General features: G+C 43.2%; 3 protein-coding genes across 4 annotated transcripts in view; 2 read left to right on the top strand and 1 right to left on the bottom strand.

Annotated features, from left to right (window-relative positions):
* LOC135705389 (soluble guanylate cyclase 89Db-like) overlaps positions 1 to 3,507 on the top strand; it is a 134,894-nt gene extending 131,387 nt beyond the window's left edge. For both annotated transcript variants that reach the window (XM_065227107.1, XM_065227106.1), the window contains exons 5-8: positions 1,797 to 2,054; positions 2,126 to 2,367; positions 2,428 to 3,199; positions 3,261 to 3,507. In XM_065227107.1, the coding sequence (XP_065083179.1) occupies positions 1,797 to 2,054; positions 2,126 to 2,367; positions 2,428 to 3,199; positions 3,261 to 3,338 (1,350 nt within the window). In that variant the 3' untranslated portion in view covers positions 3,339 to 3,507. The remainder of the gene's footprint in view (positions 1 to 1,796; positions 2,055 to 2,125; positions 2,368 to 2,427; positions 3,200 to 3,260) is intronic.
* A 5,299-nt stretch (positions 3,508 to 8,806) lies between these two features.
* On the top strand, positions 8,807 to 9,907 carry LOC135705414 (uncharacterized). The gene has a single exon (XM_065227146.1). The coding sequence runs from the start codon at positions 8,807 to 8,809 to the stop codon at positions 9,905 to 9,907; it is 1,101 nt and encodes a 366-aa protein (XP_065083218.1).
* A 10,317-nt stretch (positions 9,908 to 20,224) lies between these two features.
* On the bottom strand, positions 20,225 to 24,263 carry LOC135705413 (uncharacterized protein DDB_G0283357-like). Its single transcript, XM_065227145.1, has 5 exons — positions 24,246 to 24,263; positions 23,727 to 24,168; positions 21,340 to 23,489; positions 20,479 to 21,282; positions 20,225 to 20,407 (listed from the first exon to the last, which is right to left on the bottom strand). Exons 1-5 carry the CDS (start codon positions 24,261 to 24,263, stop codon positions 20,225 to 20,227), a joined length of 3,597 nt encoding a protein of 1,198 aa, XP_065083217.1.
* Between the last annotated feature and the right edge of the window lie 478 nt (positions 24,264 to 24,741).

Below are 24,741 nucleotides of genomic sequence, written 5' to 3'. Positions count from 1 at the left end.
GGATGTCAGCCCTTCACAGCATAATCCTCATCGTGTATGCTTCTCTGACTTCGGCAATTCAGTTAGTTTTGATTTATCTATGACGCGGGAGATTCGTGGGATCCCAGAACATCATCGTTCCATGATTGTTCCGTCAATTTACGCTGCAAAGTTTGGCCAAGTTGATTCCGCAAGATCGTTCTTCACAGATGGATCACTAATAGAGTCGTCCGCTGGTTTTGGTATTTTTAACGAATTTCATAGCGCCTCTCGAATGCTTCAAGCTCCTTGTTCCGTATATGTTGCTGAACTGGCGGCAGTACACTATACGCTAGAAACGATCGCCTCACTTGCACCAGATCACTATTTTATTTTTACGGATAGTCTCAGTTCTGTCGAGGCTATTCGATCCATGAGGCCGGTAAAGCACTCCTCGTATTTTCTCATGAAAATACGAGAGCTTTTAAGTGCTTTATCTTTAAGATCTTTTGTCATCACCTTTGCATGGGTCCCATCTCATTGCTCGATTCCGGGCAATGAGATGGTGGACTCACTTGCTAAGGTGGGCGCTATGGAAGGCGATATTTACGATCGACAAATGGCCTACAACGAATTTTTCTTCATTTATCGTCAACAGTCACTCGTCAGCTGGCAGAATAAGTGGAGTGAAGGGAGTTTGGGACGATGGCTATATTCGATCATCCCTAAGGTGTCGAAGAGTCCTTGGTTCAAGGGGTTGGATGTGGGTCGAGACTTCATTCGTATGATGTCTCGCCTCATGTCCAATCACTATTCGTTAAACGCTCACTTGTTCCGTGTTGGGCTGGGAGACAGCAATCTCTGTGAATGTGGACAAGGTTACCAAGACGCCGATCACATCCTTTGGTCTTGTGCTGAGCATCGTGGAGTCAGATCTGAGCTGTGCGATTCCCTTTGGGCTCGAGGTAGACAACCTAATGTTCCAGTTCGGGATATTTTGGCTAGACGTGATCTGGAGTTTATGAAACTCATATATGTTTACTTTAAGAATACTAACCTTAGATTGTAAGTTTTATTAACCTTGTGTTTAGTTTGTGTATTGTGCGTGTAGTTTTTTTTTAATGTTTGTTTTCAAGATGAATAGAAATTAGTTCATGTTTTAGGATTAATTAAATATTTGTATCGAAAACCACATTTCAAACTTCCCTCTCCCTTTTCCCATCCAAAAAAATTGTAAATCTCCACTAACCTCGAGACAACCGCGAGTATCCGGTCCAGCTCCTTTAACTTATATATAATATAAGACATCAATAATGTATAACGAAAATGATAACTCGGCTCTGTAAAGTTTATTCGATTGAGCCTGTACAAATAAAGTAATTAATAAAAAAAAAACAAAACTATAGCCATGTCTGAGTGTCGATTAGAGGGAACTAAATTGTGCGTACATGTGTTTATACTTTTCTACATTACAGTTACGGAATCTTGTGAAAAGGGGCGCATGAATTTAAGGTGGTTGGGCGCGCACATTCGAAAATTCAGCAGGTAACCAAATCTCAGTTGACCATGACAGCACTGCTCAAAACTAACGCTCTACTTCGTGAGGGGTGTTGCAATCGAAACACTAATTTATTGTAGTTTTAATCAGGAATAATTTTTAAATTCAATATTGTGACACTACTGATACTGATACTGAGGGCTGTTCTTCACTAAGTTGGTTATATTCCTGACAAATGATCGGCTAGGGCAGTGTGGATTCATCCAGCACATATGGCGTAATCTGGAAAACCTGCAATATCTACATCATACAAAAATATACATATTGTCTTCATCCACAGATGCAACGACGAGTCCACATCAACGCTCACCCATCGCAGCTTCAGCTGCCCCCGGTGAGCAGCAGTGTGCTACTGGATCTGTTCCCGTTCGCGTTGATCCTCAACGAGCAGATGCGTATCACCGCAGCCGGTGAGAAGCTCATCGAATCGTGGATTCTCAACAACACTAACCGTTCACCGACGGAGCTGATGGGCGCTAAGGTGACCGAACACTTCAAGCTCCGGCGACCTACGGGAATTACGTTCACCTGGGAGAATGTAAGTCGTTTACTTAACCATACATCGATTGATGTTTACGAATGTTTTTTTGTTATTGTTATCAATTGCAGTTGAAACGTTTCCAGACGGTGAACTTTGAAATTCAACTGCTGAAGGGTTCAACGATTAATGGAGCGGCCGAAACTGCCCACGCCTCAGCCGATCTCAAACCGTCCCAACCGGAACCGGACGATCCGGCCAATTTGATATCTATGGCACGTCGGGGTTCGCAGGGTCTGAGGAGTATCCTGCTGAAAGGGGAGATGCGATACATCAAGGATATCGATTCAGTGGTGTTTCTCTGTAGTCCTCTGTATGAACATGGGGGTGTTTAACGATACGAAGTTCGATATACTATCTGGTGCATTTTCAGGATTAACAACTTGGAGGAACTGCGAGAGGTTGGGTTGTATCTTAATGATCTGAACACGCACGGTCTCAGCAGGGAGATGGTATTCTCCGGATTTTCACACAACTCCCGGCTTGATCTGATGTGTGAGCGTGAGGAAAAGCGAGCTGAAGAGCTGGAAACGTCGTTGGCCTTGGCCGATTCGTGGAAACGGCAGGGTGACGAGTTGTTGTACTCGATGATCCCTAGGTCGATAGCTGAACGGCTGCGAGAAGGGCAGAATCCTCTGGAAACATGTCAGAGCTTTGAGGAAGTGACTGTTCTGTTTGCAGAAATTCAGGAATCGCTTATGTCCGATGACTCGATCAAGTACGCGATGACGACAGTGAACACGTTGAATTCGGCCTTTTCCGCATTTGACGAGTTGATACAGTCACCGATGGCGTACAAGGTCGAGACAGTAGGCAAGGTCTATATGGCGGTAAGTGGAGCGCCAGATGCTAATCCTTGCCACGTACAGCACACGGCCGATCTGGCGTTGAGGATGCTCCAGAGCATCCACGACCTGAACCTGCCGGGAGTTGGAGTGAAAATTGGATTCCATACCGGACCGATCGTGGCCGGAATTGTTGGGTTGAAAGTGCCACGCTTCTGTCTGTTTGGCGATACGGTCAATACATCATCCAGAATGGAGAGCAGTAGCGATATTAACAAGATCCAAGTTTCCGGATACACGGCCAACAAGCTGAAGAAGTATGGCTTCAAACTGACATTCCGCGGGAAGGTGGCCGTGAAGGTAAGATAATAAATGGTACAGTTTTTGATTGAAGTTGTAATGATGGATCGAATGAATTCAGGGAAAGGGAGAGATGGAAACGTTCTGGCTAGAAGCCGGTCCCAGCGGTTCTGGGAAAAAGCTCATCAAGAAAAAGTAAACTGCTAGGACTATCGCACTCTAGGGGATAACTAGCTTCGAATGTGCCTTCACGTCTGCAATTACACTCAATAGGACTCAATTTACAAGCTCACAAAGACTTTCACTTATGTAGTAGTAGATTATTGAAATGAATAAATGTGTCTATATCTCTACTGTTGTGATCTAAAGCGTTCCGTAGTTTGGTGATTTCATGAGAAAGAAAATCCAAATATTTAGCAACCGCTGCTGTCATCGACGAGCATGAAGAAATCCAGCTAGCTTTGTACTTTGCTGAACCACTCGATTGTCACCTTGATGTAAGCTTAAGGGCTTGATCAGTTTTGCTTCACTATCGCACTGTGATCCAAAAAGGCAAATTGTGGAACTTTTTTTTTTCTAGAGCCTGACCTTTTCATTTTAGCCTTGAATTGTCTTCAAACGTTTTGTTTATATGATTATTCTCCACAATTTGAACGTATCAAAAATTAGTCATGTTTTACTATGATAAAACAGGATGGAGATTTAGAGGAACCATGACTTCACCAATGTTGTTGAAAATATGAATTTGCTCAATAAATCAAAAATCCAACTCCAATATTTCCAGAGCTTTGCGTAATTTTATTTCTTAATTTCATGAGCTCATAGGAGAGAATGGGACAAGTGTTTGTGACTTTCAGAAAACTAAATTGACAAGTTTAATGTGTCAAACTCACACCTCATAACCTCTTCTTGTAACATACAAGAACAAAATATCGCTTTGCGAGTGTTCAGCCCCATTTACTTAAGTTGGAATGTTACATAGAGACTAGACAGATAAAACAAATTAAGATCGATCACCGATTGGGGTTCGCGTCGGTCATGAGAAAAAGCGAGCATAATTCTGTAGACGAGTATTACGATCATTGCGCGCACACAGGGCTCACTAAAGTGGCGCAGTTTTCGCTTCAGAATGCAGGTAAGTATATTAAATAGTGTATATTTCGATGATGGAAATAGTGAAAACAACATGAAATGGCCACGTGTTGATGGTAAAAGATTTTGTAAATAATAGCATAAAAATGATGAAAGGTGATTGAAATTAGAACGATAGTTAAGAGCAGTGCCGATAAAAATCATTTCTTCTACACTCAACATAGCTGAAAATGAAGACCAACTACTTGCATGAATCTTATTTTTGACATAACAATATTCTCTTGATCATGGCAACCTCTGAGAATCGTAATCAACATTTTGTTTTTCTTCATTCGTGGCTGGATGTTCATTATCGCCTCCGTTGTTGCCAATATTAATATTCGTCTTCATTTTGGTGGGGATGATTTTGAGGATCAAATGCAAAATTATTATTTTCATTTCACAAAAATATAGCGCTGAAGGACGTGTCGTGTTAGTTTTTACGCGCAAGCCGATGGGAAATTATTGGCTCACGCTGAATTGATGATAAAATCCCGGTTTTAGGGCCTGGAGTCGACAATATTCAAAATATCTTATCTTATCTTTCCCTAGAGCCTCTTCCTTTCACGTATTTTTGTCTTCGATGCGTTGATGACAAGTCCAATCCGCCTCCCAGCTCTTCTGATCACACCTTCTAACGCGATGTTGAATAGCAGACACGAACGTCCATCACCTTGCCGTAGCCCCCTTCGAGATTCAAAGGGACTCGAGAGCAGGGTTCTGCATTTTCGAAACAAAGAAAAGAAAATGAACTCTCCGCAGAATCGCTTCATTTCGAGCAATATCATTTTCGTAAAGTCATTATGTTTCTTATTGTCGAGTCACTATGGACATTCTTCCTGTCAAACATGACTTGACTATGGCTTGTTTCGTTCGTCAAGTGCATCAGCTCATTTCATTTGAAGCAAAGACTTGTTTCAATTGACGTAATTAATGACTCGAAACCTGCTTCCTTCGTTTTTTCCACTTTCACTTCAATTCGGGGCTCATTCGATTTGTCACGCGTCACGTCTTCAGGCATCAAAACATAGTATACGCACAATATCGGGTGCCGATAGGGATGGCATCCGGATTATATGTAGTCCGGATGTTCTGGAGTCCAAGATAGCTGCCATCGGGCTCAGAAAAGTCTCAAATACACTAGAATATCGGTATTTTCGGGCCGGGGACGACGTGTAGATGCCAAAAATCGATATTCGACGCCATTTTGTAATCCAATATGGCGGCCATCGGGCTACAGAAAAGTATCTAATACCGTAAGATCTGGGTATTTTTGGAACGGAGACGACGCATAGAAGTTGAAAATCAATATTCAACGCCATTCGTAGGGCTTCTTCTGAAATCGGAAGCCACCATCACCCCGATTCCAAAAATAATCACATTGATCGGTATTTGACAGTATTTCACACTTTTTCTGAACCAAAACCTCCATGTAAGATTTTCAAATGGCATCAAACATTGGTTTCTGGCCTCTAGACGGTACTGGGATATCGAAAATACCCACATTGATGGGTATTTGACAGTATTTCCCACTTTGCATATCTGGAAGCCGCCATCTTGGATTTCAAAATGACGTCGAATATCAATTTTCAGCATCTAGACGTCAATACCCATATTGATGGGTCGGCAACAGAATTATCCACTTTTTTCTGAAATCGGAAGCCGTCAGCTTGGATTTCAAAATGACGTAGGATATCGATTTTCAGCCTCCAGACGTAACCCTGTTTAAAAAAATACCCATATAGATGGGTATTTGACAGCATTTCCCACTTTTTTTTTCTGAAATTGGAAACCGCCATATTGGATTTCAAAATGCCGACGGATATCGATTTTTATTCTCTAGTCGTCATCCCGATTCCAAAAATACCCATATTGATGGGTATTTGACAGAATTTTTCGCCTTTTCGTGAACCGGAAGCCCCCATCTTGAATTTCAAAATAGTGTTGCATATCTATTTCCAATCCCTAGATGACATGCCGTTTCCAAAAATACCTACATTGATAGGTATTTGTAATTATTTCCCACTTTTTCTGAAATAGGAAACCACCATCTTGGATTTCAAAATAGCGTCGGATTAAATTTACATTCTCTAGACAGCATCCTAGTTCTATAGCGGCGCCGGTGGTGTAGTGGTAAGCGTGATTACCCCTCACCCCAGCAGGCCTGGGTTCAATCCCAGTCGGCGCCGCCGGGATGTTCTGAGGCATAACATCTCTGATCACGCCTTCCTTCGGAAGGGAAGGAAAGCCTTTGGTCCCCGGTCCCCGGTTTAAGAGTTTATTGGTCGATAGGTAAGGTTCAGGAGTGGGAGCTGCCTTCCTGGCGTCGGTAGCATTGGTGCTCAGCACGGAAAACAAGATCGACGGAAAAGCATCCTAGTTCCACTTTTTCTTTAACTGGAAGCCTCCATCTTGAATTTCAAAATGGCATCGCATATCAACTTTCGACCTCTAGACTTTACCCCGATTCCACAAATAACCATAGACGAAGATCGCAGTGTGCTGTGCTCGCGGATGGAATTGTGTTTTTTTTCGGTCGCTGTTTTTTTCGTTGACTTCTGTCACTTTTTCCAAATATTTTTGTATTTTTTTTATAAATATCTAAAGTTATACAGTAGGAAATTAGTGCCATTGAATAGAACTTTTGATGTGTGCTGCTGCGAAAAAAGCATCTACAAGCAAGAGGAGGAGGACGATGGCAACAATAATGTATTAAGACAGGATCCATAGCTTGATCTATAGACACATAATTTGGTGAGATCTTTTCATATTATTTTACTGACAATGGATATTCCCAATCGTTTTTTACATCATGCTTTATTAAATACGCGCTGGATTCAAAGCATTGTTCTGAATCTGAAGGTGTGCATGCCTTTCAATTAGCCATGTGATATCGGAACTGTAGACATGTGGAGCTTATGGCTTCTGAAAGTGACTTCGGAATTGGTATGAATTTTCAAACATTTTAAAATGAGTTTCTGGATCAACAGTTGAGTAAGCACTTTCTAATTCCCGGACTAAAACTGCTTTCTTCCATAATACCACTTGCAAGAAATGTTGCAAACAATATTTTGAAAGTTAACTTGAATGATACATGACGCTCCTTTTATATGCATCATAGTGATAGACATTCTCATTAGTTTTTTCTACTGTGTAGGCTAAGAACCATTTTCAACCAACTTGGCCAAATTCGAGAACGGTTACTCTCAAGGAAATGATCAACATGTGTTTTGAAATAAAATTCAGCATGAGACATTTTTATTGTATTAAACTCAATTCTGTAACGCGATTTTTTTTTTTCGTTTCTATTTTGAATCGTGTAATCTCAAATTGCTACCAAGTACCAACATGTTTCAAAACATAAAAAACAAGAATAATATAATGAGAGAGAGAAGGATTAGTATTTTCCATTTAATTCCACTACTTTATTTGCTTATCCTTGACTGACGGAAATCTTCTGCCCCATGAGGTGGACGAAATCGAGGTCCACGTGTTCACGGATGCAAGCGTAGCGGCATGTGCGTGTGTCGCTTACCTGAGAATGATGTTCAGCGGAGGTAGCTGGTGTTCGTTGGTAGCAGCAAAAACAAAAGCTACGCCACTTTGGACTCTCTCAATTCCACGCTTGGAGCTTCAGGCTGCCATGATGGGATCCCGCTTATTGCAAAACGTGTGTTGGGCGCTAACCCTCAACATTCGAAAACGGTTCCTTTGGACGGATTCAGCGACAGTCGGTACCACCAGTTCGTCGCTTTTCGGGTGGGCGAGATTCTTTCGCTCACCAGCGTGGATGAATGGCACTACGTACCATCGAAGCTCAACGTGGCAGATGACGCCACCAAGTTCGGGACCATCGTTTGATCCAGAAAACCGTTGGTTTCAAGGTCCATCGTTTCTACGAGATCCAAAAGGGCAGTGGCCTAAGCAATCAGCAGAAGTAAGCGAAGCAGACGCGGCAAGCGAAGAACTTCGAATGGTAGCGGTACACCAAACGACGGTGGAGATAGTTGATGCTGCACGTTTTTCAAGCTGGAATCGTTTAGTCCGTACGATGGCCTACGTTCACAGGGCGCTACGGTTCTGGAAGCGCACGCTGAGTGATGCACAATGGCGACAAGGTCCAGACCAAGAGGATTTCGAGAAGGCGGAGGAGACACTTTGGCGACAGGCCCAAGCTGGCGTATTCGGAGGAGCTTCACGAGCTGAGCAAGGGTCGCAGCGTTCGGAAACAAAGCTCACTGCAATCGTTAGTTCCATTCATCGATGATCACGGAATCATTCGGGTAGGAGGTCGGAATGGAAACGCGCCGCACATTGCATACACGGCAAAGTATCCCGTAATATTGCCAAGGGATCATCGTATCACCTTCCTTCTGGTGGATTCTTTCCACCGGCGGTTCCTTCACGCCAACGGAGAAACAGTCTTAAATGAACTACGGCAAGGGTTCTACTACTCTACCGAAGCTTCGGACTCTCGTACGTAAAGTCAGCAGAGCTTGTCAACACTGTAAAGTGCCGAAAGCTGCTCTGGTGCTGATGGGACCACTGCCAAAGGTACGGTTGACACCATTCGTTCGGCCGTTTACTTACGTCGGCGTCGATTACATGGGACCTTTCGAAGTCAAAGTCGGACGCAGCGTGGTGAAGAGGTGGATTTGCCTGTTCACCTGTCTCACAGTGAGGGCGGTTGACCTGGAGCTGGTACACAGCCTTTCAACGACTTCCTGCGTGGTGGCCTTCAGGAGATTAGTGGCCCGGTGGGGCGCACCGTTGGAAGTCTTTTCCGATAACGGCACGAACTTTGTAGGAGCGAATCGCCAGTTGTCTGAAGAGAAGCAGAAGATCCAGGACATCGTCGAGGACTGCGCTGCCACATTCACCAACGCGAACACCCAGTGGCATTTCAACGTTCCAGCGGCTCCGCACATGGGAGGACCATGGGAGCGTATGGTCAACTCCGTAAAGGTAGCGATGAAGGCAGTATCGAATAGTCCGCGTCATCCAAGCGATGAGGTGTTGGAAACGATCATGTTGGAGGCTGAAGCGATCGTCAACTCGCGACCGCTGACCTACGTTCCCTTGAAGGCAGCAGACGAAGAGGCACTCACGCCAAACCACTTTCTGCTGTATGGGTCAACCGGTATCAAGCAACCAGCAACCGAACCTGTGAACGGTAAGATCCTTCGAGACAGCTGGAAGCTTGCGCAGCACATCGTGGACGAATTCTGGCGCAGATGGGTACGAGAATATCTCCCAATGCTAACGAGGCGTACGGAATGGTTCGATGCAGTGAAGCCGCTGGAACCTGGCGATCTAGTCGTGATAGTCGACGAAAATTCGAAGAATCATTGGGAGCGAGGACGTATTTGTGAGACCTTTCCGGACAAATCTGGGCAGGTGAGGCGTGCTACGGTACAGACAGCTAGAGGAGTGTTCGCTAGACCTGCGGTGAAGCTGGTGGTTCTGGACGTGGCGAGCAACGACAGGAGTACGGAAGCAGTCGCTTCGGAAACGGAAGTTGTTCACGGGTTGGGGGATGTCGCCGATACCCCTCGACGCGGCGAATTGTGGGTGAACCAACTGACCGAACCCTCGCGAGCAAAACGCCAGTGCCGGGCGAAGCGAATGACAGATTGAATGTAAAGAAACGCATATAGTTGTAGACCCATATGAAGCGCTATTGAAGTTTGTTTTGGTTTCTTTGTGAGGAAAAATAAAGAAGTTAATTCTAGTGAGGTGAAATAGCTTGTAAGTTTAGCGATTAATAATTGAAGAATTGTGATTTAAAACGTTTATTGTAATTACAGTTCGATTCGTATTTATAATTTCGCGGTTTTCCACGTAGTAAGTGGATCATTCATTAGAATTGTTGTTCCTAAAATTAGAATAATAGTACTTACCTTGCTTGTCGCCTAACCTAAAATGGACCTAAATACCTACCGTTGGTTATAGATCGTGTCGGAATTGTCCATCCATGGTAGACGGTGACCTGGCAAAAGAAGAAGAACACTGAAAATGTAAGATTATTGTATTATACTTATCTTTGTATCATCAGTAATGTTAACAATTAAATTACAGCTTTGAAGCTGCTAAGTTTGCAACTAAAAATACGGTGTTTGTTCTGACTATCGAGAACATCGCGTATTTCGTCTACAATGTGCAGACTTCATCAGTGTCTTGTACTAATACTCGACTATTATTAGTCGAGTATTAGTACAAGACACTGAAGAAGTCTACACATTGTAGACGAAATACGCGTATCTGTCAAGAATAAGCAAATAAAGTAGTGGAATTAAATGGAAAATACTAATCCTTCTCTCTCTCATTATACAGGTATTCCACTAAGACGCTCACATTCATCAGGAAAATAATATGATGGAATTAAAAAATGTGTACCCATCCTGCATAAGGGCAAAATAAAAAATTAAATAGCGTAAAACATAATTGAGTGTTATTTGATCACAATTTAATTACCGATGGTCATAGCCTACTTCGATGCCACGCTTGTATTTGCGTAGAATCATTTTTTTTCAGCCATTAGACTTGATATCAAAAAACATAATTTTGCACTAAATTTCGAAAGTTTCCGAAAAATAGGGATGTGATTTTTGAAAAGCTGATAAAAATTCCTTTAAACAATGCCAAATTGGAAGAAAAAATTATCTGTTTTTATACATCATCTGAAAGAGCTTGTCTTCTGAGCACAACGATATTTTTTTCGATCCCACAGACTTTTATTTCGGGTTTTACATCAAGATTTAATGCAAGATAATAACACTGTTTGACACTCAACTATTAAATTGACAGCTCGCTCCCATACAAAGTCCCACTGAGGGGCGCTAAGATGATGATTTTTTTGCGAATGAAATCGCTCTATTTAAAATTGTTAGAAGACACGGTTTTTCGAAGGTGCCGTCAACGCCAATTGAATTAGAGTGTGAGCACCGAAATGATGATTCGCGGTAGTGGTAGAAGGGCTCTTCGCAATGCGCCTTGGTGTGAGAGGTCCCTTTTGTTCCCCCGTTGTTTGGATGGAAGATGGACTTTGACGTCAAACTCCGTTATCCGTTAGATCGGTCTTTGTCATGAAGCAGGATCTAAACTCCATTGATGATGATGATATTAAACTTCTTTCGGTTGCTCTGCTACAGTCAACTCTCCATAACTCTATGATCCCTTCAATATCAATGAATAAATTTCATTTTTATATATGAAATTTAATAAATTCATGCTGATCTTAGTCAAGCTTCGTCTACAATTTGGACTTCTACATCAACACATGTCAAGCAGCTAAACTTGGTGAGTTCGTTCCATTTGGTAATTTTTTTGTCTTTTCAAACCAGTAACGTTGGGGGATCACCTTTTTGTGGTGCGTTACTGGCATAAGATCTACCACCGAACCCTAGCCGTGACAAATTCAAACTAAAAAATCAGGATTTTCCAATTATCAAAGGATAACATTTTATTCCTTGTTACTTTTTTTGACTTGATAATAGTGACAAGACTCGGGTAGTGACCACCGCTGTTATGCATTTCTATATTGTATATTTCAAATAAAAAATGTTGTTTATGTTCATAGATTTTACATAATCCTTTTCCCATTGTCCTTTTCCCATTGTCCTTCTCTTTTTTTCCTTTTTTCTTTTCCCTCTTTTCTTTTCAGAAAGCGAGTAATGGCGCTATAGCCATAAGTCATAACAGGCTAGGACAAGAGTTAGTGCTCATGCCGTAACCGTCAGAAGAAAATGGAGCATCACTTAACCTTTCTAGCTTTGATGCTTCCAACGACCAACCAATCATATAATTACCAAAATCGGTACGAGATGTCCACGTTTCATCCATTTATTGGATTCTGAAGCATCGATCTTCGATTTAAACAGGCCCGATGTTTTCTGAATCATCTTGCCCCTTAAATGCTGCACAGTAGGCCTGGCCGTTTTTATATGTGTGACGCATCTTCGATATGAAACATATATCAAATAGACAAGCAAAATGATGGAGGTATATCCATCATTTTCCAGGATGCTTTCAAGAACTGGCTGTGTTGGTGTTAGATTAGATTAGATTAGATTAGATTAGAAATAACCATATTGGTGGGTCGGCATCAGTATTTCCCACCTTTTTTTAACATATTCAATTTAAAAATGGCGTCACATATCGTTTTCCAGACTCTAGACGTCACCCCGATTCCAAAAATATCCATATTGATGGGTAAACAAACCACCCGACAATGATAAATTCGACATTCACGTGCACAGATATTTTGCGCATGCGCAACAAGAAAACAGCGCGAATTTGGATCGAATAGCTTCGCTTCAATGCGAAAGTAAGCTCATTTGACAATTGAAGACGAAATGAACAAGAGCCAATACAAACAGCATGAAAACTGATCTTAAGTGGTTCTGTTGCTGTTGAAGGGAATATGCTCGAAGAGAAGACAGAATGACTTTCAATTGAAAGTTATGATTGACAGCTTCGTCGTCGCTTGACGATTTTCAATTGAAAGTTACTTTGTTGGGCCCTGCTGGGGACACTCTCGAGATACTCGAACAACGTACATCACTCGATCCATTGTCGCCCAATCACGTCAGTTTATCCGGAAATCCGTACTCGTGCATAATCTGCCATAGCTGATCTCGATCGGTTGTGTCGTATGCGGATTTGAAATCGATGAACAAATTATGTGTTGACACGTTGTATTTGCGGCATTTCTGCAGAACCTGCCGAATCGCGAAAATTTGGTTCGTGGTAGCGCGGGCACCCATGAATCCCGCCTGGTATTGCCCCACGAACTCTCTTGCAAATGTTGACAGGCGGTGGCATAGAATTTGAGGAGCTATGCTTTTACTTAGTCTATAATATTTAAAAAATTGTCTCAATTTTTAAATATTCATGATTCTAAAATTCATTAAATCTATTTAAAATTTAATGCCTCGAAATACTGTCGAGATCTCATCTTTCAAAAATTATCCATACTTAAATTTGAAAAATTTGTTGCGATTTGTCAGCTTCTCAAATTTTTATGGTATACTCAACAAAATTATCAAAATGTTAAAAATAATTTTGTCAATGAATTAGTGTCGATTGTAAAATTTCTAACAAATGCTCGAAAAACATTTTTTTTAATTCATACCATACTTGAGGACATGATCATTTCAAACTTCATTATTTTTACATGTGAATTTAAGAATCAAAGGAAAAAATTTACTTTCTTTTACTTTTGATGATTTTTCCTAATGTTTTTAGAAAAATAAAAACGTTCTGAAAATATATGTTTTTATTTTCCGGCGGTAAACTTTCCCTTAAAAGTTCTTGTAGCTGTATTGAAGTTCACGTAACTTTCATAAAGATCTCTAAACTTTCTTAAAATGCACTAGCGTCTTATACATGGAAGTTCTTGAAGTTCATTAAACTTCCCTGAAATGTTGAAGGCTTCCCTGAAGTCTTCAGTATTTCTTCAAAGCTCCTACAGTTTTCCTTAAGTTAATGCGACTGCATTGATGTTCTTTGATCCGCCCGGAAGTTGCCTCATTTATCCATTTATCATGGAGCTCCAGCAAATTTTGTTAAATTGGCTTGAAAAGTTTTGAACTTCTCTGAAAATATCAAAACTTCTCAACAGATCTTAAGATCTTTAAACTGAATTGCTCGGAGGTTCGTTGATCTTCACTGATGTTCTTTAAATTTATTTGTAGTTCTTACGATTTTCCTGAAGTTTTTGTTTTCTTTGGAGTTCTCTGAGCTTCTGTGAAATTCCTGGATTTTTTTTCTGACGTTTTCAAAGCATCTCTGAAGTGTCCTGGACTTTCTGAATACTAGGATCATCTTCTCAAAACCTCTTTCTATTTATCTTAAAAACAAAATGGAACTGAAATGATCTTTTCTAAAGTTCTCACCATACTTAAAGCTGCTCTGAAGTTTACAGAACTTCAACTAAAATGTTTCTGCTTAAGTACTCATCCTCTAGGTAAAACTGTCAAGATCACTGTGATAAATATAAAACTACAACGTGCAGGATCGGAAGGTACATATAATATCCAATAACCAACCAGTTTTCCTATATCAATATTATATTCGAACTTCCCTGGGACTCCACGTTGCTATTTTCCTGAAATGGAATTAATGGAAGTGCTCTGAAGTTCTATGATCTTGCACGAATTAATGGGACTGCCTTAATGTTTTCTGAACTTTGCTGAAGTACCCGCAATATATCTGAAGTGCTCGAAACTGCCATGACATTATTAACATAAATAAAATTCCCTTAAAACGTTCCCGCTTTTTCACTATATTCATGGAACTAACTCGAAGATTCTCCAAAATCTCACAGGAACTTCGCTAAAGTGTTCGGAAATTTTGTAAAATTGTAGAATCTTCGAGTAAGCACCATGAATACCTAGTCGGATGCCTCAAATTTATTTAGTGTAATTGTTATTCATGTTGACATCAATACATGCATAATAGTTTATAATTGCTTTGTTTATTTGTTTATTTGTTATGGTTGCATCAACAGACTAGAAATAGTCCCAATGATGTGTTGTAAAAAAAGTACAGATTATACAAACGACATACAGTTACTACAGTTACAAACGAAAATAACTAGGAAAGCATTGTCAAGTTACTAAAAATTTATAAGTCTTAAATTTTACACTTAAAGGGTGATACGGTCAAAATTTGGTCAATATCAACTTGACGTATTTCTTTCAATTTTGCATTTAAAAAACCTGAACACCCCTCATTTTGAAGGTGTGTGTGTGTAGAATGTTGCTCCTATTTTGATTTTGGAATTCACTCTTCAGTTGTCAAAATGCCGTCCAAGCAAGAAGAGCAGCGTATCAAAATTTTGCTCGCGCATCGCGAAAATCCGAGCTACTCGCACGCAAAGTTGGCAAAATCGCTAAAAGTTGCCAAATCAACCGTTACAAATGTAATTAAAGTGTTTGGGGAACGTTTGTCGACAGCCAGGAAGTCTGGATCGGGGGGAAATCGAAAACCGGAAGCCGCTGAGACGAAAAAGAGAGTTGCCGGTAGTTTCAAGCGAAACCCTAACCTCTCTCTCCGAGATGCCGCAAATAAGCTGGGTGTATCGTCTACAACCGTGCATCGAGCCAAAAAACGAGCCGGACTATCGACTTACAAGAAGGTAGTGACTCCAAATCGCGATGATAAACAAAATACGACGGCCAAAGCGCGATCCCGGAGGCTGTACACGACGATGCTGACGAAGTTTGACTGCGTGGTAATGGACGACGAAACCTACGTCAAAGCCGACTACAAGCAGCTTCCGGGACAGGAGTTTTATACGGCAAAAGGAAGGGGAAAGGTAGCAGATGTTTTCAAGCACATGAAACTGTCAAAGTTCGCAAAGAGATATCAAGCCATCTGTACCTGTGGCTTGAAAAGCAGCATTTTCATAGCTTCCGGGACTGTCAACCAAGAAATTTACGTGTAAGAGTGTTTGAATAAACGTCTGCTGCCTTTCCTGAAGAAACACGGTTGTTCCGTACTGTTTTGGCCGGATTTGGCATCTTGCCATTACGGTAAAAAGGCCATGGAGTGGTACGCCGCCAACAACGTGCAGGTGGTTCCCAAGGACAAGAACCCTCCCAACACGCCAGAGCTCCGCCCAATTGAGAAATACTGGGCTATTGTCAAGCGGAACCTAAAGAAGACCAAAAAAACTGCTAAGGGCGAGCAGCAGTTCAAGGCAAACTGGCTTTCTGCGGCGAAGAAGGTGGACAAGGTGGCTGTACAAAATCTGATGGCAGGGGTCAAGCGTAAGGCCCGGCAATTCGGATTTGGAATAGCGGAAGCCTAACTGAATATTTTTTCTGAATTTTATACTAATTGAACTTGAAAAAGAAATTTAATTTGATTTTTTAAATAAACGATTTCACCGATTTACACGCGTTTTCCCTTGACCAAATTTTGACCGTATCACCCTTTAGCTGTTAAGCATCAAGCGCCTTCGGTCAGCAAGAAAGGCAGAGAATCTTCGGCGAAGCATATTCCGTGTCAAGTGGAAATCGAACATCGACGCTACTCGGTTGAACACTAGCTGCAAGCCGTAAATAGCGCTCCCTATGCTATAATTAGTTCGAAGAAGTGGAAGTCTCAGCATACGACTGTTGCGTAGTGATCGAGGTTGAACATTAATGTTCACTTGTTGCAGAATTGCTTCGCAGTCGATTCTTCCTTGAAGAGTATCGGCGACGGTTAAGGCTCTGAAAACATCTCTTCGGATACGTAAGGGCTCGATATTGATCAATTGGCAGCGATTCTCGTAGCTTGGAAGACGAAGTGGGTATCTCCAAGGCAGCTTACGGAGCGCGAAGCGAAGAAAACGTCGTTGAACAGATTCAATTCGCTCGGCCCCATTATTGTAGTTCGGGCTCCAGACAGCAGAGCAGTATTCCAACGTAGATCGTACGAGAGAGCAATAGAGCGATTTCAAGCAGTAAATGTCCGTGAAGTTCTTAGTAATCTTGAAGACAAAGCCAAGCGTTCTGGACGCTTTGTCGACGACATACGATATATGGTGTGAGTATGTCAGCTTTGAGTCTAGAAAAACGCCTAAGTCTTTCACGCAGTGCACCCGTTCGATAGTCGTGCCTAGTAGTTTGTAGTTGAAAATAATCGGTTGTTTCTTGCGTGAGAAAGTAATAACTGTACACTTAGCTGGGTTGACCACCAGTCGGTTTAGACTACACCAGTCAGCAAAGATGTCAATCTGATTTCGGAGAGAACGGCAGTCGGCGAGTGAGCGGATGCGCAGAAAACTTTCAGATCGTCTGCAAACGATAATCGTGGCTCTGTGATAACATGGTGAACGTCGTCGAAGCAGAGGAGAAATACCAATGGTCCCAGATGGCTGCCCTGAGGTATACCGGACTTTGCGCAGAAGCTTACTGAGCGACAAGTACCCAAAGTTACTGTCAATTGGCGCTCCGTGAGGTATGAACGAAACCATCTCAAAAGATTTCCACCGATCCCTAGCCTATCAAGCTTAGCGATCGCAATTTCGTGGTTCAGCTTATCGAAGGCTGCCGTAAGATCTGTGTAGATAACGTCCGTTTTGGTCCGAGCAATCAAACTGTCTGTGATGTAAGACGTTAGGCACAGCAGGTTCGTAGTTGTGGAATGCCCAGTTATGAATCCGTGTTGATCTGTACTTAGATATTGCTTGCAATGCGCATTTAGGGACTCTATGACAACCAATTCAAAAAGTTTTGATACAGCACTCAGCGACGTGATTCCCCGGTAGTTGTTTACGTCGTGTTTGCTTCCCTTTTTATGAACAGGAAACATATCCGCAGTCTTTCAGCAAGACGGAAAGATGCCGCTGGAAAGAGAGAGCTGGAATATGCGGCGCAGTGGATCTAAAAGACAAGTGATGTTCTTTTTAAGAATAAATCGACGGAACACCATCGGGTCCAGCCTTAGTTGAAGTCTTAAGTTTAGATGCTGTTCTAGAAATCGTATCTGTAGTGGCTTCGACCATGCTGAGCGTTTGGTTGATCAAAGGAACATTACTGGCCGCGGAAGTAATGATATTAGCGGAGAGTTGCTCAGCTTCAAGCACACTAGCAAATTTGGCTGAGAACAGGTTGCAAATGTCTTGTTGATTTCCAGCAGTTTCACCATTAAAAATCATGGAAGAGGGTAAGCCGACTTCCCTGCGTTGCTCATTTACGAAGTTCCAGAAGGATTTCGGGTGTGATTTTAGCCGCCGTTGAATCCTCCTTTGATAGCGTTGAAAACAGAGACGACTTAACCGCTTATACTCGTGGTTGAGTCTGACATAGTAGCATTTCAGTGGCAGTGTGCGGAGTTTAGTAAATCTTCTGAGAGCAGCCTTCTTAGTTCTTTTCAACGAGCGAAGATCTTTCGTCATCCACGGGACGCGAGAGTCGATATGGATGATCTTTTTGGAAACGTGTCTGTCAATGACATATGCCAAGACGTGAGAAAAGGTTTGTGCAGCATTGTTGACGTCTACAGGATCTAGAATATGCGCCCAATCTAGGTTAGACAGCACATGGACGATACTGCAAAGGTCAGCTCTACGGAAGTCATATGACACAGCGTTTGGAGTGCTGGTGAAATCATGGACAATATTATTTTCGATCACGATAACTAAAGCAGGGTGATGATGCACTACCTTGACTAAAGGTTCGGGTGCCGTGGAGAGGAAAGGAGCTGTATCACGAGCACTCACAAAGCAGAGATCCAGGGTGCGGTTGTTTTCATTCAACAGGCCATTGATTTGTGACAGAATTGCGGTACTATAACTGTCCAGGAGCTGGATGGTTCCTACGTGGAAAGATGAACGCTCGTGATCAGAACAAAAGAAACCACTATGGGTTGGAGTCCATGCAATGTCCGGTAGGTTAAAATCGCCAAGAACAATAACTTCGTCGGAAGGGCCTGCTTTGTCTGAAGCGGTCAAGACAGATCGACAATGTGCGTCAATAAGCTCCAAATCACGGGTTCGATCTGGAGGAATGTACACTGCACAGAGAAACAATTGACGATCACCAAGTTGAATAGCCACCCACATTTGTTCAACCCTGTTCCAGGAATCGTCCTCGATAACTTCTGCTTTCAGCTTGGAATTAACTGCGATAAGGACGCCTCCCCCAGTAGTTTTCCTACTATTATTCGTGTTTAGATCGCAGCGAAATATTTCGTAGCCAGCACCAAAGACATAGTTTGAAATGGTTCGATAATTGAGTCATGTTTCGGTCAAAACTAAAATGTCGTAGCAGTGATCCATGACGGCCAGATGATAATCTTCCACGAGGCCGTTCATACCGCCAACGTTCTGATAGTAAATCGTTATGTCCGACCTCCGCTGTTCGGGAACAATGGAAGGTTCAGCGTGTAGTTGCATTTGGGAGCTGGTAGATGTCACTTGACGGAGGAAGGATGTTCGAGTAGGGCCGTTGCCAATAACAGGAATGTGGAAGATCCCTTCTCCCATCTCAAACGCAGGGCCGGGACGACTGCTGGTTGCTGGCAGGAGGGGCTCGACTGCGATGAGTGGAATAGGGGCTTCCTCAGGGCGGACGGCAAGAAACATTTTTAAAAGAAGACTTGACTTAAGCTAACCGTAAAGTTCATAAATTTCCTTTCCCGTGACCTAAATCAAATCCCGTGACTTTGTTTCCGAACTGTAATCCCGCCTTTATTCAGAAGTTCTTTGAAAGTCATGTATTTCCATTGATGTTAACTGAACTGCCCTCTGGTTCTTTGATCTTCGCTTTTGTGCTCGGAACTTTCCTGAAGTTCTCGCAATTCTCCTGAAGTGCTTATCTGAAGCTCTGAAATTAATGGAAATGACCGAAACATCTTTGAACTAGACTTCCCTCAAACTCGGAAGTATTTAAAGGTTATCGAAATTTGCCTGAAATTCTTGGAACTGACCTGATTTTTTTGAAACTTGCCCTTACAGGTTATTAAACTTCCAAAAGGTCTGGACTTTCCAAAAATTGTCGGAATATTACTGAAGTCATTTGAGCTGCCCTTTAAATTTTCATCTAGCATTCTTGGGTTTCTTTAATCTTCATTCAAGTTTTTACAATTTTCCTTAAGTTTTGTGGATACCTTTGAAGTTTTTTGACTTCATGAAAGTTCTGCGAATATCCCTGAAGTGCTCAGATTTTTTTTAAATTTGCTGCAGTTTTCCTGAAGCTAATGGAACTGCCGTTAGGTTTTTGAAGCTTTGTAGAAGAACTCTAAACTGTTCCAGAAGCTCCGGAAACTTTCTTCATGTTCCCGCAGTATGTTCAAGAAACTTCCCATAATTTATCGGAACTTCCCTTTATTTTTTGGAACTTAATTAAAGTTCGTTTTGTTGTCAGGAGATTTTTAAAGAGAATAAATGTACATACTAATAAATGTAATCTGAAGTATTATGTCGTTTATTGATTAAATGAGAAAAGAACTGCCGTATATTTAGCACCCGCAGCCAAACCCGTAGAGGATGATGAAATCGATGTAGCTCTGTGTTTTGCTGAACACGGACAGTTGATTCGTTTCCCCACAACCCTGATTTGGTACATCGATGTTGACGCCTGCCAACGTAAGTACTGATGGGTCGAGTTGCGATGGATACATCAGTCCTGCTCCATCATCGCCCTGAGAAAAAAAATATATAGTTAAGATTAGAGGTAAACCAGGAAAGCTCAAGTGGAAATTAAAGCACATACCTTGCAAGTTGCCTTTAATGCAGTGGCAACTGCTGGTTTGATCACCCCACCGCAAAGATTTTTGTAGGAAAGTTTGGAGTTGGACAGCATGCATTCACGATCGGTGTAGAGGGGGATTGTTACCTCTAGAGGAACTGATGAAGTTTGACCTGTTAAGGAATCAGCGCCCCAACCGACGGTGACCGCGTTAGTTCCTGCGTAAGAATCGAACAGCTTTGGTAGACAGATCGGCATGAACGTGCTGGTGAAAGCGACCGGTGTAGCGAGCGTGACTACTCCAATGTTGAAGTTGTAGATGTTTTGCGGATTGAAGAGTGGATGAGCGACAACATTGGATACTGTCTTTACGAGGCGCTGTTCAGTGGTGGACGTGAGGTCGTAAACGTTGAACAGTACTTTTACCTGCGAGAAGACTGGAATGCTTTGCACTATGGTAGCCGTGGTGACTACGGTTCGGTCATTGATCAACGACCCTTGGCCGGCATCGGCGCCAAAGTACGAAAAGCGGGCGGTCCATGGATACTTGTTGGTGGGAGTCAGTGCCGATCCTCCAACTACCCTCAGATCCCGAAGCGTTCTGGGATTGGTTTTTCCGCAAACGGGTCTACAGACTGGGCATAGTAGAGGCAATGTCGGTAGAAGTGTTGGGAAGAGATTGTTGTTGTTGTTGTTGTTGTTGTTGTTGTTGTTGTTGTTAGTTCCAAACAAGTTTGTGATGAAGGGGACTTCATTGAGCGTGTTCCAGTTAAGTACACCTGGGGTGCTAAACACGCCTACGTCATTACTGATGGATGGTTTGATTCCCTGCAATTGTGAACTGCTTACTGAGGATTGATTAGGCAGTTCGTCGTCTTTGTATACAGGTGGAATGTTTGCTTGTAACTGAGAACCGATTCCCTCGAGTTGCCCTTGCACAGAAGATGGCTTCAGGGCATCGACTACCTGGTTGGATGCTTGGGATACTGCAGAAGGACTGAGTTGATTGAAGGGGGAATTTGGAATCAAGCCACCAGTTCCGTTCGATATCTGTGATCCAATGTTCTGGATTTGTGAAGTTATGGGGCTAAGTGGGTTGGATCCGGAGGTTTGGTTAGCACTGTTGCTTCCGAAGGGATTGAATGACCCAAAAACGCCAGTATCTTGTGAAGTGTTGGCCGGAGGAGGATTGTTGTTGTTTGAACCCGTTATGGCACCGGTGAAGTTGGAGATGCCTCCGGTGAATTGCGATCCTATATTTTGGAATTGTGATGCAATCGATCCCAGTGTAGATGATCCGGATGTTTGGTTAGCTTGGTTGTTCGAACCTGTGAAGGCGCTAGAGACGTTGTTGAATCCACCGGAAATTTGTGATCCTATGTTTTGAAACTGTGAGGATATACCACCCAAAGGATCAGTTCCGGATGTATTGTTAGTACTGTTACTGCTTTGGTTGGATCCAAGGCTGTTGATCAGTTGTTGAAGCTGACCTTGAACTCCGGGATTGGTGTTTGTTCCTGTTATGGCATCGGTAGTATTGGCAAATCCTGTGGAGAATAGCGATCCCGCGTTTTGAAGCTGAGAATTGATACTGTCGAGAGGTGATCCAGACTGTGACTGATTGGCACTATTGCTTGATCCGGTGATAGCGCTCGTAGCATTGGTGAATCCTCCAGCGATCTGGGATCCGATGGTTTGGATTTGCGAGGTGATACTGCCAACTGGGTTCGATCCAGATGTTTGATTAGCACTGTTGCTCGATCCTGCGAGGGCATTGGTGACGTTTGAGAATCCTCCGGTTATCTGTGATCCTACGTTCTGGAATTGTGAGGTGATGGGACTCAGTGGGTTAGATCCGGAACTTTGATTTGCGTTGTTGCTTCCAAAGGCGTTGCCGAATTGTGACCCAAGCTGTTGAAAGAAAGTATCCGACTGTGGGTCCGCTTGAGGTTTGTTGCCCGGATTGGACCCAAGAGTGTCAATCAACTGTTGTAGTTGACTTTGAATTCCGGAAGTGGTGTTTGATCCTGTTATTGCGCTGGTGGCATTATTGACTCCTCCGTTGAACTGTGAACCCACGTTTTGAAACTGCGAAGCGATGCTGCCAAGAGGAGATGTACCGGACTGCGATTGATTGCCACTATTGCTAGATCCGGCGATAGTGTCCGTGACGTTGGTGAATCCTCCAGAGATCTGAGTCCCGACGGATTGGATTTGCGAGGTGATACTGCCAACAGGGTTCGATCCAGATGTTTGATTAGCACTGTTGCTCGATCCTGCGAGGGCATTGGTGACGTTTGAGAATCCTTCGTTTATCTGTGATCCTACGTTCTGGAATTGTGAGGTGATGGGGTTGGATCCAGAACTTTGATTTGCGTTGTTGCTTCCGAAGGCGTTGCCGAATTGTGACCCAAGCTGTTGAAAGAAGGTATCCGACTGTGGGTCCGCTTGAGGTTTGTTGCCCGGGTTGGACCCAAGAGTGTCAATCAGCTGTTGTAGTTGACTTTGAATTCCGGTAGTGGTGTTTGATCCTGTTATGGCGCTGGTGGCATTATTGACTCCTCCGTTCAACTGTGAACCCACGTTTTGAAACTGGGAAGTGAAGCTGCCAAAAGGAGATGTACCGGACTGCGACTGATTGCCACTATTGCTAGATCCGGCAATAGTGTCCGTGACGTTGGTGAATCCTCCAGCGATCTGAGTCCCGACGGATTGGATTTGCGAGGTGATACTGCCAACTGGGTTCGATCCAGATGTTTGATTAGCGCTGTTGCTCGATCCTGCGAGGGCATTGGTGACGTTTGAGAATCCTTCGTTTATCTGTGATCCTACGTTCTGGAATTGTGAGGTGATGGGGTTGGATCCGGAACTTTGATTTGCGTTGTTGCTTCCGAAGGCGTTGCCGAATTGTGACCCAAGCTGTTGAAAGAAAGTATCCGACTGTGGGTTCGCTTGAGGTTTGTTGCCCTGATTGGACCCAAGAGTGTTAATCAGCTGTTGTAGTTGACTTTGAATTCCGGTAGTGGTGTTTGATCCTGTTATTGCGCTGGTGGCATTATTGACTCCTCCGTTGAACTGTGAACCCACGTTTTGAAACTGGGAAGCGATGCTGCCAATAGGAGATGTACCGGACTGCGACTGATTGCCACTATTGCTAGATCCGGCGATAGTGTCCGTGACGTTGGTAAATCCTCCAGCGATCTGAGTCCCGACGGATTGGATTTGCGAGGTGATACTGCCAACTGGGTTCGATCCAGATGTTTGATTAGCACTGTTGCTCGATCCTGAGAGGGCATTGGTGACGTTTGAGAATCCTCCGGTTATCTGTGAACCTACGTTCTGAAATTGTGAAGTGATCGGACTCAGTGGGTTAGATCCGGAACTTTGATTTGCGTTGTTGCTTCCGAAGGCGTTGCCGAATTGTGACCCAAGCTGTTGAAAGAAAGTATCCGACTGTGGGTCCGCTTGAGGTTTGTTGCCCGGATTGGACCCAAGAGTGTCAATCAGCTGTTGTAGTTGACTTTGAATTCCGGAAGTGGTGTTTGATCCTGTTATGGCGCTGGTGGCATTATTGACTCCTCCGTTGAACTGTGAACCCACGTTTTGAAACTGGGAAGCGATGCTGCCAAGAGGAGATGTACCGGACTGCGACTGATTGCCACTATTGCTAGATCCGGCGATAGTGTCCGTGACGTTGGTGAATCCTCCAGCGATCTGAGTCCCGACGGATTGGATTTGCGAGGTGATACTGCCAACTGGGTTCGATCCAGATGTTTGATTAGCGCTGTTGCTCGATCCTGCGAGGGCATTGGTGACGTTTGAGAATCCTTCGTTTATCTGTGATCCTACGTTCTGGAATTGTGAGGTGATGGGGTTGGATCCGGAACTTTGATTTGCGTTGTTGCTTCCGAAGGCGTTGCCGAATTGTGACCCAAGCTGTTGAAAGAAAGTATCCGACTGTGGGTCCGCTTGAGGTTTGTTGCCCTGATTGGACCCAAGAGTGTTAATCAGCTGTTGTAGTTGACTTTGAATTCCGGTAGTGGTGTTTGATCCTGTTATTGCGCTGGTGGCATTATTGACTCCTCCGTTGAACTGTGAACCCACGTTTTGAAACTGGGAAGCGATGCTGCCAATAGGAGATGTACCGGACTGCGACTGATTGCCACTATTGCTAGATCCGGCGATAGTGTCCGTGACGTTGGTGAATCCTCCAGCGATCTGAGTCCCGACGGATTGGATTTGCGAGGTGATACTGCCAACAGGGTTCGATCCAGATGTTTGATTAGC

Source organism: Ochlerotatus camptorhynchus, unplaced genomic scaffold, assembly GCF_037179485.1.
Source record: "Ochlerotatus camptorhynchus isolate MF236.1 unplaced genomic scaffold, CSIRO-AGI_Acam_v1.1 ptg000266l, whole genome shotgun sequence".
Taxonomy (NCBI): domain Eukaryota; kingdom Metazoa; phylum Arthropoda; class Insecta; order Diptera; family Culicidae; genus Ochlerotatus; species Ochlerotatus camptorhynchus.
The sequence above is the reverse complement of the archived record's forward strand: the minus strand, read 5'-3'. Positions and strand labels throughout refer to the sequence as shown.

What these genes read in the sequence shown, in the direction of transcription:
- LOC135705414 (XM_065227146.1), top strand. Translation starts at nt 8,807, where the DNA reads ATGGGACCACTGCCAAAGGTACGGTTGACACCATTCGTTCGGCCGTTT.
- LOC135705413 (XM_065227145.1), bottom strand. An exon ending in CCTCTCAGGATCGAGCAACA is followed by an intron (nt 23,490 to 23,726) that starts GTGCTAATCAAA and finishes GCGCAATAACAG; the next exon opens with GATCAAACACCACTACCGGA. An exon ending in CATTAAAGGCAACTTGCAAG is followed by an intron (nt 20,408 to 20,478) that starts GTATGTGCTTTA and finishes TTTTTTTCTCAG; the next exon opens with GGCGATGATGGAGCAGGACT.